Source organism: Bombus pyrosoma, linkage group LG7 (assembly GCF_014825855.1).
Source record: "Bombus pyrosoma isolate SC7728 linkage group LG7, ASM1482585v1, whole genome shotgun sequence".
Lineage (NCBI taxonomy): Eukaryota > Metazoa > Arthropoda > Insecta > Hymenoptera > Apidae > Bombus > Bombus pyrosoma.
The window spans coordinates 9,747,162-9,766,641 of record NC_057776.1 but is presented as its reverse complement, the minus strand read 5'-3'; the positions used below and the strand labels follow the sequence as shown (position 1 = coordinate 9,766,641).

At 27.9% G+C, this 19,480-nt stretch overlaps 5 protein-coding genes and 1 non-coding gene across 11 annotated transcripts; 4 read left to right on the top strand and 2 right to left on the bottom strand.

The window, feature by feature from the left end:
* Window positions 1–546: 546 nt before the first annotated feature.
* On the top strand, window positions 547–3,359 carry LOC122569087 (WD repeat-containing protein 13-like). The gene is made up of 4 exons (XM_043729592.1): window positions 547–1,085; window positions 1,164–1,840; window positions 2,044–2,336; window positions 2,437–3,359. Exons 1-4 carry the CDS (start codon window positions 1,013–1,015, stop codon window positions 2,681–2,683), a joined length of 1,290 nt encoding a protein of 429 aa, XP_043585527.1. The 5' UTR covers window positions 547–1,012; the 3' UTR covers window positions 2,684–3,359.
* Window positions 2,974–11,800, bottom strand: LOC122569088 (rho-associated protein kinase 2-like). The gene is made up of 11 exons (XM_043729593.1): window positions 11,090–11,800; window positions 10,874–11,016; window positions 10,750–10,773; window positions 7,260–10,265; window positions 6,775–7,223; window positions 5,845–6,379; window positions 5,508–5,765; window positions 5,419–5,427; window positions 5,179–5,329; window positions 4,993–5,064; window positions 2,974–4,867 (listed from the first exon to the last, which is right to left on the bottom strand). The coding sequence occupies exons 1-11, from the start codon at window positions 11,181–11,183 to the stop codon at window positions 4,368–4,370; spliced, it is 5,241 nt and encodes a 1,746-aa protein (XP_043585528.1). The 5' UTR covers window positions 11,184–11,800; the 3' UTR covers window positions 2,974–4,367.
* Window positions 11,801–12,683: 883 nt separating this feature from the next.
* Window positions 12,684–12,755, top strand: Trnaq-uug. Its single transcript has one exon. It is a non-coding gene; the product is annotated as a tRNA-Gln (tRNA).
* Window positions 12,756–13,091: 336 nt separating this feature from the next.
* Window positions 13,092–14,973, top strand: LOC122569216 (2-(3-amino-3-carboxypropyl)histidine synthase subunit 1). The gene is made up of 4 exons (XM_043729893.1): window positions 13,092–13,684; window positions 13,831–14,138; window positions 14,245–14,628; window positions 14,713–14,973. Exons 1-4 carry the CDS (start codon window positions 13,372–13,374, stop codon window positions 14,941–14,943), a joined length of 1,236 nt encoding a protein of 411 aa, XP_043585828.1. The 5' UTR covers window positions 13,092–13,371; the 3' UTR covers window positions 14,944–14,973.
* A 140-nt stretch (window positions 14,974–15,113) lies between these two features.
* Window positions 15,114–19,460, bottom strand: LOC122569215 (DNA polymerase delta subunit 2-like). 4 transcript variants are annotated; one of them, XM_043729891.1, is made up of 6 exons: window positions 19,252–19,455; window positions 18,873–19,177; window positions 18,491–18,707; window positions 18,196–18,430; window positions 17,839–18,131; window positions 15,114–15,364 (listed from the first exon to the last, which is right to left on the bottom strand). In XM_043729891.1, exons 1-6 carry the CDS (start codon window positions 19,418–19,420, stop codon window positions 15,348–15,350), a joined length of 1,236 nt encoding a protein of 411 aa, XP_043585826.1. In that variant the 5' UTR covers window positions 19,421–19,455; the 3' UTR covers window positions 15,114–15,347. The 4 variants fall into 4 exon arrangements, with proteins under 4 accessions (XP_043585826.1, XP_043585825.1, XP_043585823.1 ...); XM_043729890.1 differs by lacking the exon at window positions 15,114–15,364 and adding an exon at window positions 17,447–17,754 and having other exon boundaries at window positions 19,252–19,460; XM_043729888.1 differs by lacking the exon at window positions 15,114–15,364 and adding an exon at window positions 17,447–17,757 and having other exon boundaries at window positions 19,252–19,454.
* LOC122569217 (protein dimmed-like) lies at window positions 15,390–17,102 on the top strand. Of its 3 annotated transcripts, none has more exons than XM_043729896.1 (3): window positions 15,390–15,957; window positions 16,212–16,447; window positions 16,519–17,102. In XM_043729896.1, exons 2-3 carry the CDS (start codon window positions 16,223–16,225, stop codon window positions 16,750–16,752), a joined length of 459 nt encoding a protein of 152 aa, XP_043585831.1. In that variant the 5' UTR covers window positions 15,390–15,957; window positions 16,212–16,222; the 3' UTR covers window positions 16,753–17,102. The 3 variants fall into 3 exon arrangements, with proteins under 3 accessions (XP_043585831.1, XP_043585830.1, XP_043585829.1); XM_043729895.1 differs by having other exon boundaries at window positions 16,209–16,447; XM_043729894.1 differs by having other exon boundaries at window positions 15,390–16,447.
* Window positions 19,461–19,480: the final 20 nt, after the last annotated feature.

Here is a 19,480-nt window from a genome sequence, read left to right as displayed (position 1 = left end):
CTATTATATAATTATTAAAAAAATAGCCACCACTACTGTGTATAAATATGGGTATCTGAGAATAAATGTATTAAAAAAAACCTGTAACATTCATACATATATATATAATTATTGTGTAAAATATTTGAATTCAACCAGTACTATATAATTTTTTAAACAGTCTTTAGTTCTCTAAATAAAGAGAAATTATTTAAAATGCAGAAACAAAATATTCACCATAAAGTAATTAATTTTTATAGATATTTAAAATCTTCAATTATTTGTTAATTAAAACCAGATTTAAAAAATCAGCTTGAATTCTTTATAAATGTTTATCACTTATTGATCCTTAATTTTATTATTTACGTATTAACGGAACGTGACTGCATACAAATACATTTTAAATATATAAATTTTAATAATTTAATATCTAAAAAACAATACAATACTGTAAAAGAATTTATATAATAAAGATAAAATTCAAATGATTTAATATAAAAATGTAATTTAAACGTATATGCATACATATATGTTTTTATATACAAGTGCTTTATATAACATATGTATGTATATACAAATGTACATACATATGAATACCGTACGTATTTTGTAACGAAGAACAAAAATGAATGTTAGCGATTTAATCTAACATTTTTAAGGACAATATACTTAAAATTCTTATTAATTGCGTTTATATAAATTTTCAATATACTACAAGTGAGAACGTATGGGTTAATGAAATGTTTCAAAAAAACGTTACTTATTAACGTTAATAGACCGAAGAGAATTGGCACAATACGCATGTTTTGCTTGAAGCTATGACTAAACCAAAAAAGAAAGAAAAATGCACGAAAGAATAATAAATAAAAACATTTTTAAACATTTGTATTATATATTTTTTTACAAAACAAATTATTTAATAGGTTAAATGTCCATGTTCGTGTAGTGTTTTTATCTTATGCAATACTATATTTATTTTAACAAATTAATACTTGATATTATTTGATTTGTATAAATATATAGAATTGTTACTATGTGGCATCAACAAGTTTTTGCTCTCGATGCTAAATACAATGCACAACGTGTAAATAAATTACCTACTTTAGGTTTGTATATGTATATTTATAATCTAATATATTGTAACACACTAAGATTTACAAATGATTAATGTAAGATAATTACAGGAATGCTTTATATTCGTCGTAGAAATCAACTGTTAAAAGAAAAGTTTTGTAAAGATCCAAAAATCAGAGAAAATTATATAAAACTAAGAGCAAAACTGTTATTTCTGCGATATGGCGAAAACTTAGAACAAAATAGTTTTAGTAGTTATACAACTGAAGAAGAGAAATCTGAAATTAAAACAAAACTTTATAATATACAACGAAAATCAATTGCAGAAAGTTTTGCCTTTGATGGAATGCATCATGTTTTTGATCAACACAATGCACCTGTAATGATGCTTAAGTTTGCAAATAATGATAGATCAAAGTTATGTTGTGCATCATTAGATGGATTATTATCGATATGTGATGCTATCAGTACTCCTCCAAAAGTGATAGCTTTATTGGAAGGACATAAAAAAGGTGTCACTGCATTAGACTGGAGTATTAGTAATGACCTTATAGTTTCATCTTCTCTAGATGGTACAATAAGACTTTGGAATGTCCTGAATCCAGAAAATAATCCAACTTGTTTACGAGTGGTTAATGATCAACAGCGAGCAGAAGTTTTATGCTGTGGATTTATACCCATAAATAATAATTTGATTGTTGCTGGTAATTCTCAAGGACTAGTACAGATTTTGAATATATCTACTGGTATATATACTCGCAACGGATCTTGCAAAATTGGTGGAAAAGTTAGTATTCTTTAATCTTTCTTAATGATAAATGTTTATGTTAAAATTAGTTATAATTCATTTTAATTCTTATAATAACCTGCCATTTTCTTAATTTTTTATTATTTTTTTTTATGAGTTTTATGAGAATACTGTTTGTTCTCGCTTTCTAAAAATTTATTTAAAGAATAATATTAAATAAAAAGAGAAGTATTCTATTTCAGATTCTGTCATTAACTTGTGAGGGTAGCGGTGGTTCCATAATATGGGTTGGAAATGATAGAGGAGTTATTATGTCATTTCAATTGGAATCAGGATCAGGACGATTAACGAAATTAAAGAGAGTACAAGAAATTGGTGGAATGATAAGTAGTCTTTCTTGGCGTTCATGGCTTTCAAAAGATGCTCCATGGCCAGCACTTTTAGTGAGCAGTGCTTGTAATGTAGTAATATTGTACCATATTATTGACAATCAAGGTTCTTTATCTCTGTGGACAAAATATCCAATAAAACACAAGTAAGTTGTTTGAATATTATTACAAGCATAAACATTTCTTTAATACGAAAAATGTATAAAATTATAATAAATAAAATGTAATTCATAAATTTGTTAACAGACAATACCTTGTGAGATCTACTTTTTGCCCACAAATGGAAACATGTTTAATAGCCACTGGTTCTGAAGATGGTACAATACATTTATTGGATTCAGCAAGAAAGGGCAAAGCAGCAAAAATCAACCGACTTGAAGGTCACGCAACACCGACAATTGCTTTATCTTTTAATTATGATGAATCTCTTCTTGCATCTGCGGATTATCAAGGACTTATTATTTTATGGCGTAATCGTCAACGTCATATATAAACTTTTAATAATGTACAAACATAAAATAATATTATACAAACATTTTATAAAAATAATTACTATAAGTAAAATATTTATAATAAAATTTTAAATGTTCTTTATCTGTCTTGGAACTTGAGCAAATTAATTATGTCATCTGTATTTTATCCGATACTATATCAAATTTTTATGATTTTCTGCAGAAATAAACTAAAATTAGCGAAGTTAATCAAAATACACGAAACTAAAATATTTCGTACGTAAATGTGTATGTTATAACGGTATAGGAAATAATAACAATGAAACACATATTCTGTTTAAATCAATGTCTGCTTTGTATAACAATATATTAATCGTTCTCTATTAGTATCCTATGTATTATAATGAGCATGAAGTTAGCATTATCAATAGTGATAATAGTAATAGTAATTGTAATGGTAGTAAAACTGCATAATAATCGCAGTGCTATTAATAGTAGTTATAACATGTACGTTTTCGATTTCACATATGTTAATGAAATTATATATCGGTGCAAATATCAAGTATATTGGTATTATTTGTATTTTTTAATATTTTTTATTAATCTAATCTATTCTGCCGCTATGTTATGATTTACTTTTGTTGTAGCAACATTGGAAACTTTGAAAGATACTTCCCAAAAATTGTATAATATTAATAATTAACAATTACTAACATATCTTTGTTGGTTTTCATTTTTATATTCAAATAAATACTTGCATATTGTGAATTTAATAGTTAATACCATTTTCATAATAAACAATCTTTTTCTTGTGCACTTATATCTCACGCAATATTATTCTTCTGTAAAAAATTATCTAAATATTAAAAATGGTTAAAAAAGCTATGAGAGGTGCTCAAAAATATTTAAAAGTATGGAAAATAGTATGCAGAAAAGTACGGCAGCATATTTTCTGTGCTACTTTATCTGCAGTTTTACTAATTTGATTCATCAAATTAATTGAAATAAAAGTGCACAAATTGTGCCCATCACAGTTCTAGTAAAAATAACAGTACAACGTACATTTAAAAAGAATTATTTGTGAATCAGTTACTGTACACGTTTAGCTAAAGGTTGAGACTTAATTATAGTACCGTCCCTCGATTGACACTATAATACTTTTAGAGTAGAGAGCTGTTTTTTACTAATATAATTTTAATATAATACCAAGAAAGATACCGTATTTAAAGATAACAATAATTAAAAATCAATATGAATAATTATCATATATCATCAATGAAAGTAATAACATTAACTTACACAAATTTTACTTCTTTCATAACGATTACGTACTGAACAACTTTTAATAAATATTTACAGATATGAAATGAAATTATTCGTTAGTTTTGATGTAGCTTTTAAAAATCGATTGTCTGCTATTTGATTCAATTAATATTTACGTTTCTTTATCGTCACATGAAGCTAATTGTATAAAAAATTATATCAGTATTAAGCTCTATTTATGTTAATGTTTCTATACAACAAACAAAAATTTAATATAATACTATAGACAATCGATTGAATCTCAGCCACAATAAAAATTTGCTACATCTTATGTACAATAATTTGAGATTCATTTAATAGTGAAATCGTTGAGTAATCACTATACTTTTGCAACGAAATTAGTTCGGACGGACTTCAGCTAAATTATTTCTTTTAACATTTTACTATCGTCTTCGAAACACATTAGTTCTGAGTCAAAACACTACACTTGTCAATAGGCTCAATTTTTTCTTGACTATCACATTGGGCACTTTTTGAAGAAGTCGAATCAAGACTCTTTTTTTGTTGAATGTCTTTGGGAGGCACCGTTGGTAACGTATTGTAATTCAAGGAGTTTGATAGAATATGTTGGTCCTGTGTATTTTCTTTATCATGCAACTGTTCTACATTATCCTCTTTTGTTTGTTTATTAGAAACAAAGGGTGAGCCAGTTGTAGATAAATTCAATTTTAAACGATCTCTAGTATGCCTTAACTCTCCTAATTGATATTGTTGACTTTGACTACAATCATTTAACAAGTCTATTCCGTTTTGTGATACTCCTTGTTCATCACCATCTATTTCGTCTCGTTCTTCAATCGCTGACGTAGACGCACCAGGAAAGAATTGACTAACATATTTACTCTCGCTAGTTTGAAATTGAAACGGACGATTTGAACTGCTCACGAAAAACTCTTCATGTCCTATAACCAAAATAAGTTTAATTATATAAGGTAAAATATAAATTCATAAATATTTCACGGATGTTATATTAACTAACTGAAAAAAAAAAATATATATATATAATGCATATAATACCAGACCATACCAGTATGATTGGTATCATCATAATCAAGGGGATACAGATCTAATCGTGGTTCGTCTATCATTTCCTCCCAATCTAAAATTAGAGAAAAATTATATACGTCATAAATAATTTTCCAATTATTTTCTTATATATGAATTTCCAATTTCTAATATAATTTATTTGTACTTTAAAATATTTAAAATTTACCACTATATGAAGTTGGCTCCCAAGTAGTGGTTGGTTCTCCTTGAGTTTCTGTAGCCAGTGTTTCCTTCGGGTATTCGTATACACAGTGATAGCGCTGTTTCTTAAACCACACACTCTTTTTTTGATCCTGAATAGACCATATATTATAAATCTAATAAAATTTATATTACATTATATAAATGTAATCTAATATACGTAATATACATATAAAGAAAATATTGCTAAATAAGGAATACCTACCAATTCATCCTAGCAGCAAAAGCAAATATAGAAAGATATAAATATTTACATTATATTTAAACAAATGTATAGTAAGTTATGAAACTTACACTAGATTTTAATGTTTTATCTGGAGATCTTAGTGCAGAACGATGAGGCGCTAATGTTGCATTCCAAGCTGATGGTGTAAATTCTTCTTCTTCCTCTTCTTCTTCTTCTCCTCCTTCTTCTCCACCTTCTTCCTCTTCATCCTCCCCTTCTTCTTCTGCATCCATCTCATCCTCGATATCAGCATCTAGTATTTCTCCTTCATTATTACTTAAACAACTTCGAATTTGCACTTGCTCGACATGCGGTTCATTATACCTCTGTAAAATAATATGAAATTATTACATATATAAAAAATAAATTCATATATATTTGATTATTTATTTATAATGCACCTACTTTCCATACAAATTCACCAGAGCTGGAGCTATTATTTTCATCCTCTTCTTCGTCATCTTCCTCCTCTTCTTCTTCGTCATCTTCATCCTGACTAACCCACCCGTGCTCTGTTCCAAAACTTGTTGACATTAAATCATCTTCTAATGGTAAAGGTAATGGCAATGGAAAAGATGAAGGCAATTGTTGCCATTTAGATTCCTCCTCTGGACTTGGTAAAGGTGCTCCACCACTCGCAATAATAATGTGCGACTTATCATCACGAGAACGAACTACCGAACAATTATAATCCAGATTTTCTTCTTCAGATAAGTCTCCATTGGTTGTATCTCGTTCATCATCTTGTAGTTTTTCTCCTAGTCCTTCTAACAAAATCATTTTATTTGTTCGAGTATCAACTAATAATACATCATCTGAAGTAACAGATTCTTTTGAAGCGATTGATGTATCCCTAGAATTTGATATTAAAGACTCCGAGGTAAGAGTACTTTCACGTTCTTCTTGGATTGGACTAAGTGGTGAATCATATACATTATACCTAAATATAATAATAAGCTTTTAAGTTTGGTTTTCAATAGTAAATAAATTATAATCATTATTAACCCTTTGCGGACTACCGCCGCATATATGCGTTCTGCGTAAGCCATCAATTTGGCCGAGGAACTCATATATGCGTTCGGCGAAAACAACTGATAGAACTAAAAGACTCATATGTCTGTCATTCTATTTATCCTGTGAAGAATCTGTGCATGTACATATGTCTAGAATTTGATATCTATGAACGAAAAGCGCGTCTAAGCAGAAATGTGCGCTGGTAATTTTAAATGACTATCGCGGCAGCAGCCGGGCTCCGCGGTACGGTTGATTACGAATCGTCCCGTCCGCAAAGGGTTAAATAATTTTATATTATATTGTTGGAAAATAAAACAGTACCTTATTGAAATACCCACTCCTCCACTACCTTGATTAGAAGATTCTTCACTATCATCATCGTCCCAATGTTTATTATCTATATCACTAGATATAGATGGATTATCATCATCATGAGCTTCTAATGGTTCTACAACAGACATCTGAGCACAAGGTAATTTCTCTCTAAGTTCATTTCGAATTGCTGTTACAAACTCTTCTTCTATATCAAATGATACATAAGAATTATCACTACGTAAACTCATTGTAGAACTATCTTCATCTTCAATTTCATTTTCATTTATTTTCCCTATTTCTTTTTCATTGTCACTTTCATATATGTTTTCTATTTCTTTTTCATTTTCAATTTTATTTCTAGTTTCCCTTTCATCATTATTTTCAATATTATTTTCATGTTTATTTCTATTTTCATTTTCTTTATCATCTTTATTTTCAATTTGATTTTTATTTTCCTTATCATTTTCATCTTCAAATTTATTTGAATTTACATTTTCATTTTCTTCTCTATCTTTAATATCATTTTCGTATTTGCTTTTATTTTCAATTTTATTTTTGTCCTCATGTTCATTTGCATTAATAATTACATTATCATTGTCATTACTAATTCCAATTTCATTTCTATTTTTAATCTCAATTTCATTTTCGTCCTTATTTTGTAAATATTGTTTTAATTCACCTTTTTCTTTGAGATACTTAATATCTGTTTTTATATCATGTTGTTCCAAATCTGTTTGTTGAGAAGAAAAATTGGTATCACTTAAATGTTTTAATTCCATATTTTTCTTAATATCAATCACATTTTCTGCCTGTATTTCTTGTTTATCTTCTGATACTAATTTTATGTCAGTTTCTACTAAACTAATATTAGGGGTACAATTTTCATTATTCTCTATTTCAACTACAGTATCTATAGTATGAATAGAATCAGATTCATCTTCATTTGTACAAAGAATTTTATTTTCTGTATAATTAATTGAAGTTAAGTTTTCCGTCATTTTTCCAGAATCAGGAAGTGTTGCATAGTACTCTGCATCAAGAATAGTATCAAGTTCAAATAAAATTTGTAACTGTTCTTCTTCAGTATATATTGGTATATTCGCTGTAGTATCATTAGTAGAGGTGGAAGGAATTAAAGCATAAACATTCTCTTCTTCTTCACAGGATTCTTTATCTCTAAATCCAGAATCAGAACTTTGCTCATCATCAGGTGTAGATAATTGTTTTCTTTCTTCTTCATCTTCATTTGGTAAACATCTTCGGTTTATGTCTATGTCTTCTTCATTAGAAAATTTATCACTTGCATTATACATAGAGTGTTTCTGAGATTGTAAAGTATCTGGTGTAGATTCAATAGTTACAGTTAATTTTGGTGTGGTATTATTTTCTTGATTAGACGAAGATTCTATGTATTCATTAAATTCACCTTCATCCAAGAAACCAGGTACTTTCTTTTCTAAAGCAGAATCCAATGCATGATTCCAAAGTGCAACATCAACTAAATTGCTTTCATCAGTCCCAAAACTAACTGAGAAATTATTAGGAAAACAAGTATTGTCGCTGTTTTCAAACTTAAATGGATCATTAGATAGAGATTTATTGTTTTCTTCTAACATTTCACAAGAAGGTGTATCATCAGGTACATAACGTAGAAGAGGAAAATTAGGATCCCCTTTTGACAGAAGTCTTAATACATGTTTTTCACTGCATACTTCTGTACTTGCACTTGCAACAGATCTAGTGTCAGATGCTTGATCATTTAAAGATAATCTCAAAATCGGAGTTTGAGTTTGATCCATAGTTAATGTCAGTAATTTTGGCCTTTCTGAAATGTCTAACATCCTGATTTTATTACAAGTATTATTTGGCAAAGGATCTCGTAATTTTCTTAATGCTTCGTCAAATTCATCTGCATGAATGCTATGTCTAAGATCGCTATCACTGCCAGTAGCGGGCAATTTCTTTTTCCCATATTTTTCTGACATTTGAGCTCCCATTGATAATTCTGCATCAGAATCAAAATCGATATGTACAAGTACCATTAAATCAGTAACAGATTTAGATTTTTGTTTCACTTTTTCAGTGTAAACCCCTTGTTCAATTCGTCCTTTCCAACTTTCTTCTTCAGTTTCAGAACTAGATTCATGATGAATAATATTTTTAAAATTTGGTATGTTTTTTACTAGTTCACCAGGTCCGAGCCGAAATGACGACTGTCGAGGTGTATCGTCGACAATAGTGGTCCAATAATCTGAATCTATACTTCCTCGAAGATCTTGTAAACTAGCACTTCGAACATGTTTAGTATTAACTCGTAAATTCTCCCACCTTTGTTCAAAATCCAAATATTCTGTATATTCATTTAAAAGAAGTTGCTTTACCTCATCCAAATTTGGTCTTTTCTGTGGATTTAAATTCAAACATAAATGAATTGCTTGATATATATTTGATGGACAATTTTCTAGGTATGTTTGCAATACTTGTATACCATTTGATAAAAGATCAGTTCTTAAAGGTAAGAGCATTTGAATTACTTGTTCATCACTCTTATTGTGGTATGGTCTATTTCCCCATGTAATAATTTCCCAAAGAAAGATAGCATAACTCCACATATTTGCTTGAGATGTAATTTCTCTAGTTTCGATAGTGGTATCAGTACATTCTACACTTTCTGGTGCTGACCATCTAATAGGTAATGCACGATCTCCAACTACATAATAATCTTCAGGATATTTCTCTACACCAGTTCCATAATCTCCTAATTTTGCTGATAGGTCTGATGCTACTAAACAATTTCTGGCAGATAAATCTGTATGTACAAATCCATGACTATGCATATGTTTCAATCCAGCAGCAATATCCAGTGCCATCCTAATTGGGATGTTTTCTTTATTAAGTGCTTCTTGAGATTTTTTATCATGATTTGATAATAAAAAACCTTTGAGGTCACCTACTGAACATGACTCAAATAGTAATAGATACGGATCAGTTTCTAAACAAAATCCTAATAAAGTTAAGATATTTTGATGATGTAGCTTCAAATATGGAGTAGCCTCTCCAAGAAACCAGGCTTTTTCCTTCATAGTAGCTTCTTCCGTAAGAATTCTCACAATAACACCACCATTTTTAGAAGTTCTCCTGTGTCCTTCTAAATCTGCACGACCTTCAACAACTTTTCCAAACCAACCATGACCTATCTCTCTTAAATACTTCAATTTTTCTCTGGGTACACATAAGTCCTGTGCATCAAACCACTCGTGACAATGTTCTGGGAGAGTATTAGAATCAGAATCATGTTCTTCAAAAAAAGACGTTGATAAAGGTAATGGTTTAGGTTTTGTAGTATTTCTAGATCCAGATATAATATGTTCTACAGGCAGAGGTTCAAACTGTACTCTCTCTGAAGCAACTAACACATGTGGAACATTCAATTCTAAACCTTCGAGAGAATGTTCAAATACTGATTCCTGACCAATATTGTTCCCATCTTTGAATTCCTATAACATAAAACCACAATTATATCTTTTAAATCTTTTCATAAAAAATTAAAATATATTAAATTATATTACATACTACAATTACTTGCAAATAATACACATGCAGCTATATCTAAATAATGAAAGAAAAATAACAGACATGATATATTTATTACTTTCTTTATATATAAAATAACATGATTGTTTTACAATATATTTAAATGTAATGAATATTAATGATTTTTTCTACATTCATAAATAGAAAGCTTTTGTAAGAATTATATAAATTGTTATAATTTTATGATCAACAATATATCTGAATATGTAGAATAAACAAATAATGTTTAATGTTAAAACAATCTTTTGTTTAAATTCACATTGCTATCATGCTTCGAATACTTAAATAGAAGGGATTAATTACAACTCTTGTTGATTCTTAATATGATTTTCTAATAAAACTATATTTAAATTTTGTCATTCAAAAAATTTGTAGCATTAATTTTACCTGATTGCACTTTCCTGTTTTGTCCTACAATTAGTAACATATAAGTCATTATTCTTAGACAATAAGTAACCTCGGTAAGGAATTTCATTTGTTATAAATAACATAATAAATGACAATAAATTACCTGAAATCCCTTAGGTCTCCTAGGTCTTCGACAACAAAGGCAACCAACTAAGGTAAATGCTGTAGCAGTAACGCTTAAAAGACCAAGGGTATATTGTATCCAGTATCGTTCCCATTTTGATGAGGCATAGGAGTATGGCAAATCTATTATAAGCAAAATAACCTCTCACTAGCAACATGTTATCAAAATAAATATTCAAATATGCAATTAACGTACCTGTCCGTATAGAAGATGATACAGGATAGGCTGTAAGTGTCGGAAGACCCGCCCAAAACAGCCAACATATCCAACATAATATGATATTCAGCATCGCGCATTGAAACTCTTCAATGGTGTGATCGCGATCTATTTAAGTCATTCTTAAAAAATGTATTACTTCTTGAAAAAATGCATGACTGCAAAAGCTGAGAAAATCTAGTAGATCGTAACACGTTCTAATTTTACGACACACATATCACAACTATCTGTAATCTCATATTTTTGATGTCTACAATCTATTGGAAACTAGCTTCGGTATAGAATGTTGTTAAATAACTTTGTCACAGCGATGATGAAGTGTTGCAATAGTATGTAAAATAGAAATACACTTTTCTTAGGGAAACCACCTGGGCCAAGCATGATACGTATCGTAAACCGAATACAATACAATCGGCCACGGTCCGGTTAAAAGGTAGGTGTAAAATCACCACGCTTGCCAAACCCAGTTCTATTCTTGCCCTTCTATTCTATCTATTGCTTTATTGCTCTCTTTCTATCTTCAATGCTACACACTAATATGAATGTATTCTGACTAAACGATCGCCCCAAGTTGTAACATTTTGATTAGTGCAATATTATGTGTATATTTGACTATTTAATAAATTGTAACAACGATTGAATAATCCTTTCTTATTTCTACTATCATACATATGTTGTAGCAGTATATAATGTACATGATAAATTTAATGGTAATTAAATACAACATACACACATATATATATATATAATGTTGTATTTGGTGGCAATTACAAATGTAACATATAATGTTTTATTTGATCGCAATTAAATACAACAAAATTTTGCAAAAATTACATCTATAATGTTAGGTGTAAAGATTATATGTATAATTTAATCTAATGTAATAAATATGAATAATATAATAGGTGCACAATTAATGCTACTGAATAAATAAAAAATAATTTTAGAAAAATAATACCTTATTCTCTTTTATTCTTTTCCCAAATATTTTTTTGCTATAATTAGTATTATTTCTAAATAAAATGTTATTCAAATGTTCTATTATAAAAATAAATTTAAAATAATTCTACTATGTAACAGTATTAGATCTTTTCTCTTGTTGTTTTTCTTACTATTTTCTTAACGTATTCTTTTCATTCTTGACGTACAAGATTTTTATGTAAACAAACTTATGTATATATTTTATAATACGTATCTTATCAAAAATATTTAATTAAGATAAATATAACTAGAAAGAGTTTTGTAATTACAAATTTTTATTAAAAATTTATAAACTGTTAATTTGGAAGATTATGTATTGTATTATGATTACTGTATACAATTACAAGAATTTTTAAATTGAACTACACATATACATAGAAGTACAACAGGCAACAATAAGTATAATATCTACAGTAACCCATTATGTCTCTCTTAATATAATATAATACGTATAATGAAATATAATTTACAGTCCTTTAATTGTTAGTATAACAAAGAGCTTAACAAAATCATATAATTTAATATATTTATAGAGATTAAGATAATTAATTAGACGGTAAAATCTTAAAAAATAAAAACGTTTAGTACAACTGGTCCCATGGTGTAATGGTTAGCACTCTGGACTTTGAATCCAGCGATCCGAGTTCAAATCTCGGTGGGACCTTAAAAACATTTTTTTCTGATATAATGAAAAATTTAGTATAATTTTATTAAAGGAAATAAAAAATTTATATCAAAATTTTGAAGATTCAGTAATATATAAAAATAATAGTTTTATAATAGTTATATGAATAACATATTCATTAATAATTTGTTTTGAAGTAAGTAATTATGAAAACATGAAATATAATATCATTTAATATTCAGAATAATAGTAATTATTATTATTATTATTATATTATTTTTATAAAACTTCTATTTTCTTTTGTTGCAAATTGAAAAAAACAAAATATTTTTATTCATAAAGTATACATTTAAAGTAGAGGGCGTCGTTGTCAGCTGTCATGTCTAAGTTCATTGCGGGTTCGTTCAATTTAAAAGGTTAGGATAATATATAACCTTTCGTTTTTAATCTTTGGATAGAAGTAAAATTTTAATAATAGGTAGCGTAAATTTCTACCTAAATGAATAAAGAATAAGCTTGTACATTATGAATTTTATATATTGTATGCGAAATAAATGAATCATATGTACATAATATACCCCTATATTAAAAGTTTTTTAACAGAAACGTAGATATAAATTTAGGGTTAATAAAATTATTGAAAGAAATTGCAATTATGAGCGAAAAATCTGATTCTGTTGTGATAATTAAAGCAAAACCTGTTCGTAAGGTATTTAAAGCTCCAGTTAAAATAAATAAAATACCTGAAGAAATTTTAAACGATCCATTGTTAAATGCAGCAATTGCTGCGTTACCCTGTAATTACAATTTTGAAATACACAAATCAGTATGGAGAATTAGGGAAGTCAAAGCTAAAAGAGTTGCATTACAAATGCCTGAAGGACTTCTAATGTATGCTACAACTATAGCTGATATTATTGAAGACTTTACAGATGCAGAAACTATTATAATGGGAGATGTTACTTATGGTAAGGAATTTTATTGTTATGTGGTACTAAAAAGGTTATTTAATTGTAGATTTTCTATGTACTTTTTAATTGTTAAAATACATAATTTAAATATATATTGTATAAGTATATATAATTCCAAATAAAAACTAATATAATTGATACAGGAGCATGTTGTATAGATGATTATACTGCAAAAGCATTAGGTGCAGATTTTTTAATTCATTATGGTCATTCTTGCTTAATACCAATTGATCAAACTGTTGGTATTAAAGTACTTTATATATTTGTTAACATAAAAATTGATACTTCACATTGTATTGAATGCTTACAAGCTACATTATCAATTACAACAAAAATTGGACTTGTAAGTACTATACAATTTGCTGGCACATTACAAGCAATTGCAATGGAAATGAGAAAAAATGGTTATGAAGTATCTACTCCACAAAGTAAACCATTAAGTCCTGGCGAGGTATTGATATTTGTATATCTTATTAGGCTAAACTCAAATTACATATATATCCTTTTGTGTGTATTGTAATCTTTACATTATAAATAAATCATATTATTGCTTAAAGATTTTAGGTTGTACAGCACCACAGATTCGATGTGCTGATGTAGTTATCTATGTAGGAGATGGTAGGTTTCACTTAGAAGCAGCAATGATTGCTAATCCAAAATTAAGGGCATTTCGATATGATCCCTATGAGAAGAAATTGACAGAAGAATTTTATGATCATGAACAAATGCTAAAAACTAGATTAGCAGCAATTGAACATGCAAAAGAGATTGGAAGATTTGGATTAATACTTGGTACTTTAGGAAGACAAGGAAATCTTAATGTTTTGAAAAATTTGGAAACTAGAATTAATTTATTGGGAAAGAAAAATGTTATTATATTGCTCTCAGAGATATTTCCAGATAAAATTAAATTATTTAAAGGCGTTGATGCTTTTATACAGGTTGTTTATACGTATAAAATTTGCTCTCTTAATTATATTTTCATAATTATGATGAATGTATATTATATGATTCCTATATTACAGATTGCATGTCCACGATTAAGTATAGATTGGGGAACAGCGTTTGAAAAACCTTTTCTCACACCATATGAAGGAGCTGCTGCTTTAAAAATGATAAATTTTAATAATGATAAGCCATATCCTATGGATTTTTATGCTTCAGCTAGTCTTGGACCATGGACTCCTAATTACAAAGAATCTGAATTAGAAAAACAAACTAACACTTGTTGTGGTAAATGTAAAGATAAAACATAAATAATAAAGATTAATTTATATTTAACTTAATACCATTAGAAGTTTTATCTTTTAAGTATCATTCAAAAAATGGTTAGTAATGTTGTTAAGACTTTAATACTTTATAAATGCTTTTTGACCCAATATTAATTTATTATAAATTCAGTAACAAAGGTAATGATTATTTATTGTTTAGTTTTTAATATATTTTATTTTACATGCAACAAAATTTACATTTAATATGTTACATGTAACAAACATATATGATACGTTTAACTGCTTTCTTCATGCCACTTTCATGAGTAGTGGTGTGATTATAGAAATGTCCGCGTGGGCGAATTACGTCATACGCCCACCTGTAGCCGCACATCTATATAGTACCTTTTGTAAATGTGTGTAATAAGTGTATGTCACAAATATAATTTTTACACATTTTTCAATCCTAGAATTTACAAATTATTAGAAGATTTATATTTAACATTACTACATCCGATTACACATATTTTCATAAAATTATAGTTTATAATCTATGTGTTATATCGTAAATAAAAACTTAAAATTTCGCAGAATATTATTTAATTTTTACTTTTGTTAGCGCTGCGCTATTACAAGTAACTTAAAACAGAAATATTTTTAAGTAAATATTATATCGTAAATTAATTTTATATACACAAATGAAAATTTGTAAGAAACAAACAACGTTTTACGAAAAATTTATTAAGAAAAGGTCACAGGGTAGATCGCATAGTTCCCGGGGGTGGAAGGCTGTTTCGGCCGCACCCCGGCATCGCTACGTCAGTCGTCATTCCAACGTGGCTCAACAAGTACACGCGGCAGTGTACCGTTGATTCAAATATTTGAAAATGTACCACATAATATAAGATAACTGTAATCTTGTTTTGCTTACAAATATATCGAAGAAAAGCGTAACGAGACACTCGCGTTTCAAGAATATTAACAAATTTAGACATATTCATTATCCTTATACTTTATTTCTCCATTGATCTGTTAATAGTGAAACAAAGTATCTTACTTGTAAGTATATAAATAACATTTCAATCTTACTTTTAGATATTACAATTTTTTATTTAATTTGTATACTAAAAATATTATTCTTTTCTATAAAAGTAAGGGTATTTATTTATCTATACATTGACCTTGAAATATTGTTTGTGAAATAATTTTCATAATTAAATATTTAAAGTATTTAACATTAACAAGGAATAATAAAAAATAATTAATCAAAATGTGACTTTATCCTATAAATAATATATGACACTTTTAAGAAGGGAATCTCTGAATGACATCCAAAGTGATGAATGGGAATAACTGGGAGGGAAAATGGCCTAAACAACAAACACGGACTAATAAAACAGTACACAAGAACAGTAAGCGAACTAAAAAATCTGGATTAAAGTTATCGAATTCATCTAAAGGGACAACACCTAGACAAAGAACTCTTAGAAGATTGGAAAGTAATGAGAGAGAAAGAATGAGAATGCATAGTTTAAATGATGCTTTTCAGGTAGATATAACTGTAGTAATTTAACAAAAATTATCTATTTCTAGAAAAATATAAATGGTTGTATTTTGTAGTCTTTACGTGAGGTAATTCCACATGTGTCAAAGGAAAGACGATTATCCAAAATTGAAACCTTAACTTTGGCAAAAAATTATATAGTTGCTCTCACAGATGTAATATGTGCAATGAGAAGTGAAGAAAAAACTATAGATTCACAGTCAGAAATTTCTCAATCTCAAGAATCATCTAAGAACATAAATATTTGTCTAAATATGAATATTCCAATTCCTTCAAAATCCTGTAGTTAGGGAAATATCAATATTTATTGGAATAGTTATTCATACACATAAGGAAACAATTCTAAAAACACTGCAGGCCTCAGAAATAATAACAAATATTTTACATTAACGGCAGTATCAAAAAGCTGTTAAATTTTACTTTATGTAAATCTTTTCATTCAAGATTTATCCTCATATATCTGATTAAATAATAGATCAAAGAATTAATAAATTCATATCTAATTCTAATCTCATTTAATTTAGTTTTATTTATATCTTTTAGCAGTATTATTGAAAATATGGTGCCAAAGAATACTATTATTTTCATGAAATGAAGCAGTATTATATTCTAGTAGTTACTATATATATGTTGTGTAGTATTAAGAAATATTAATATTATTATAGCAAAATATTTTATTTAAATTGTTTTGAAATTATGAATTGCATGGTATATTGTTCCATATATTGAATTAAATACTGTTAATATAATAATTAAGAATACTTATATTATAATATATATGTACGAGCATTTAAGAATACTATAAATGTTACCAAATATGAATAATAATTTATAATTTGTTATGTGAATATATATTATAGTTTGTTTTTTCATATATTTATGTATAAGTAAAAGGCAAATAAAGATATATTTTACTTATATACTTATTTTCATGTTCTTTTTCTTTTCATCTAGTAAAGATTACATAGAAACGTGAAGAAGATATACAAATAAAATTGTTTTATTAGAAGAATAAGTAATATATTTGCTATGTACAAATTAAGGAAAGATTATTTAAGAAAACTGATTATTTTCTTATATGAATATATTATTATTGCATTATTATTGCATTATCTAATATTACTATATTGCATTGTCTAATGTCATTGTTTTAAAACAATTAAATATTTTAGGAAATTAATTCACAGCAAAGGAAATAGGCCAGGTTTCTAAATCCTGTAAATTAACTAGCACACCTGTTTGTGTCTTAGAAAATGTTGGAATACAAATCAATCGTATTGTTTGTCCTTCATCTGCTGTGAATACATATTTTATTTTACCAAGACTATTTCTTCACTATAAATATAGAAATAAAAATTAGTAAAGAATATATTTACCTGTGAATAATTTGGTATCGTACTTATCCATATTACCAACAAAATATATATCAGGACATTCTGTTATAATAAATGGATCAATTTCGCTGGATGGATAAGCTGGTATAGTATCTGGTGCAGTTGGTGCATAATGTCGCCAAAGTAACGTACGTTCTAACCACATTAAAGGTGAAATATCAACAAGTCCAGCAACTTTCATGATATCTATAATTGGTTGACCACTGGATCCAGCTACAATACGAGAGTTTATACTACCAATCCATGGATTAGTAACTCCATAAAAACTTTTAAACCTATATAATATGAATATTAACAATATTATGATATTCTGTCATATATACATATGTTTTACATTACCTGAAACATTGTGGCAAAATGCATGGATGAAGTGGTTGTTGAGGTAATGTATGACACGTTGGATCAAATTCTCCAGGCATTAATATTATGGGACAACATTGTATGATAGGATGAAGAAAGTTATCCAATTTATGTGTTATGTTTGCAGTCTCTTTAAATATCGCTGCATCATGTGCTTTTGTCTCAAAATAATTTTTATAATTGTGGGTCTCCACAGATCCTCTTATACTATTTCCTATGTTAATATTATTGTTATTTATTGCAAATACTATTATTATTAATACACATTAAATACCTGCTATAATAATACACACAATAGATGCCACATCTTTATGAACTTCTTCACAACCAATCATTCCAGTAATCCATTCAAATAATAAATCTGTACCTAACGATTGTAAATTATTTGCTAGATCTAGACCTGAAATTATTAAAATCTTTTCTTGCGTTTCTAGTGGCCGATCAAATATTGATAATTTTGGGCAACATCCTGGCAAACACCAATCTATTACCTGGAATCAATATATTTTATAAAAGAAAAAAAAGAGCAAAACTCAATCAAATCAAAAAGACAAAATATCAAATTAAATCTAAATTACAATTTTTACTTTAATTACATTATGTATTTCTTTGTAATTTTAATTATTTTTGTAAATTGTATAAAAGAAGATATTTACTGAAAGTTCACCATCCTTTAGTTCATGTCCCAATACAGCACAAACAATACCAGTAACTACATCTTGAATATTTATGTGATTATCAACCAATTTAATACGTAATGTTTCATCTTCCAAGTACAATATATCTTTAAATGATGCATAATTTGCTCTAGCTGGTTGGGGTTGTAATTGAAGTTCGGTACTAAGTTCGCGTAATAACGATGGTTTCAACTCTTGATGTTTGTATAAAGTGCCTATTATAATACAAGTATCATTTTCGTTTCTTTCACTAAGTTGTTCAAGAGTAACTATTTTATTGTGTCCTACAGCAAAATATTAGATATCAAAAAATATAACCTAAAATGATAACATATGTAATTTCTATAAAAATATCTACCCCATTTAATCTTCGCTTTTTGCAAAAGGTGATCCTTTAATGCTTTTAATCTTGCTTTATAAATACTACAATATTGTTGATCAAAACGTTGTTCAGAAATATTAAACTTTTTAAAGTCTTCGAATATACATGACTTGCGACGATACGTCGGTTGCGGTTGAATTTCCATTTCAGAAGATGCTTTTATTAGATATTTATAACAATATACTATAGTTTTAGTAAATTTAAT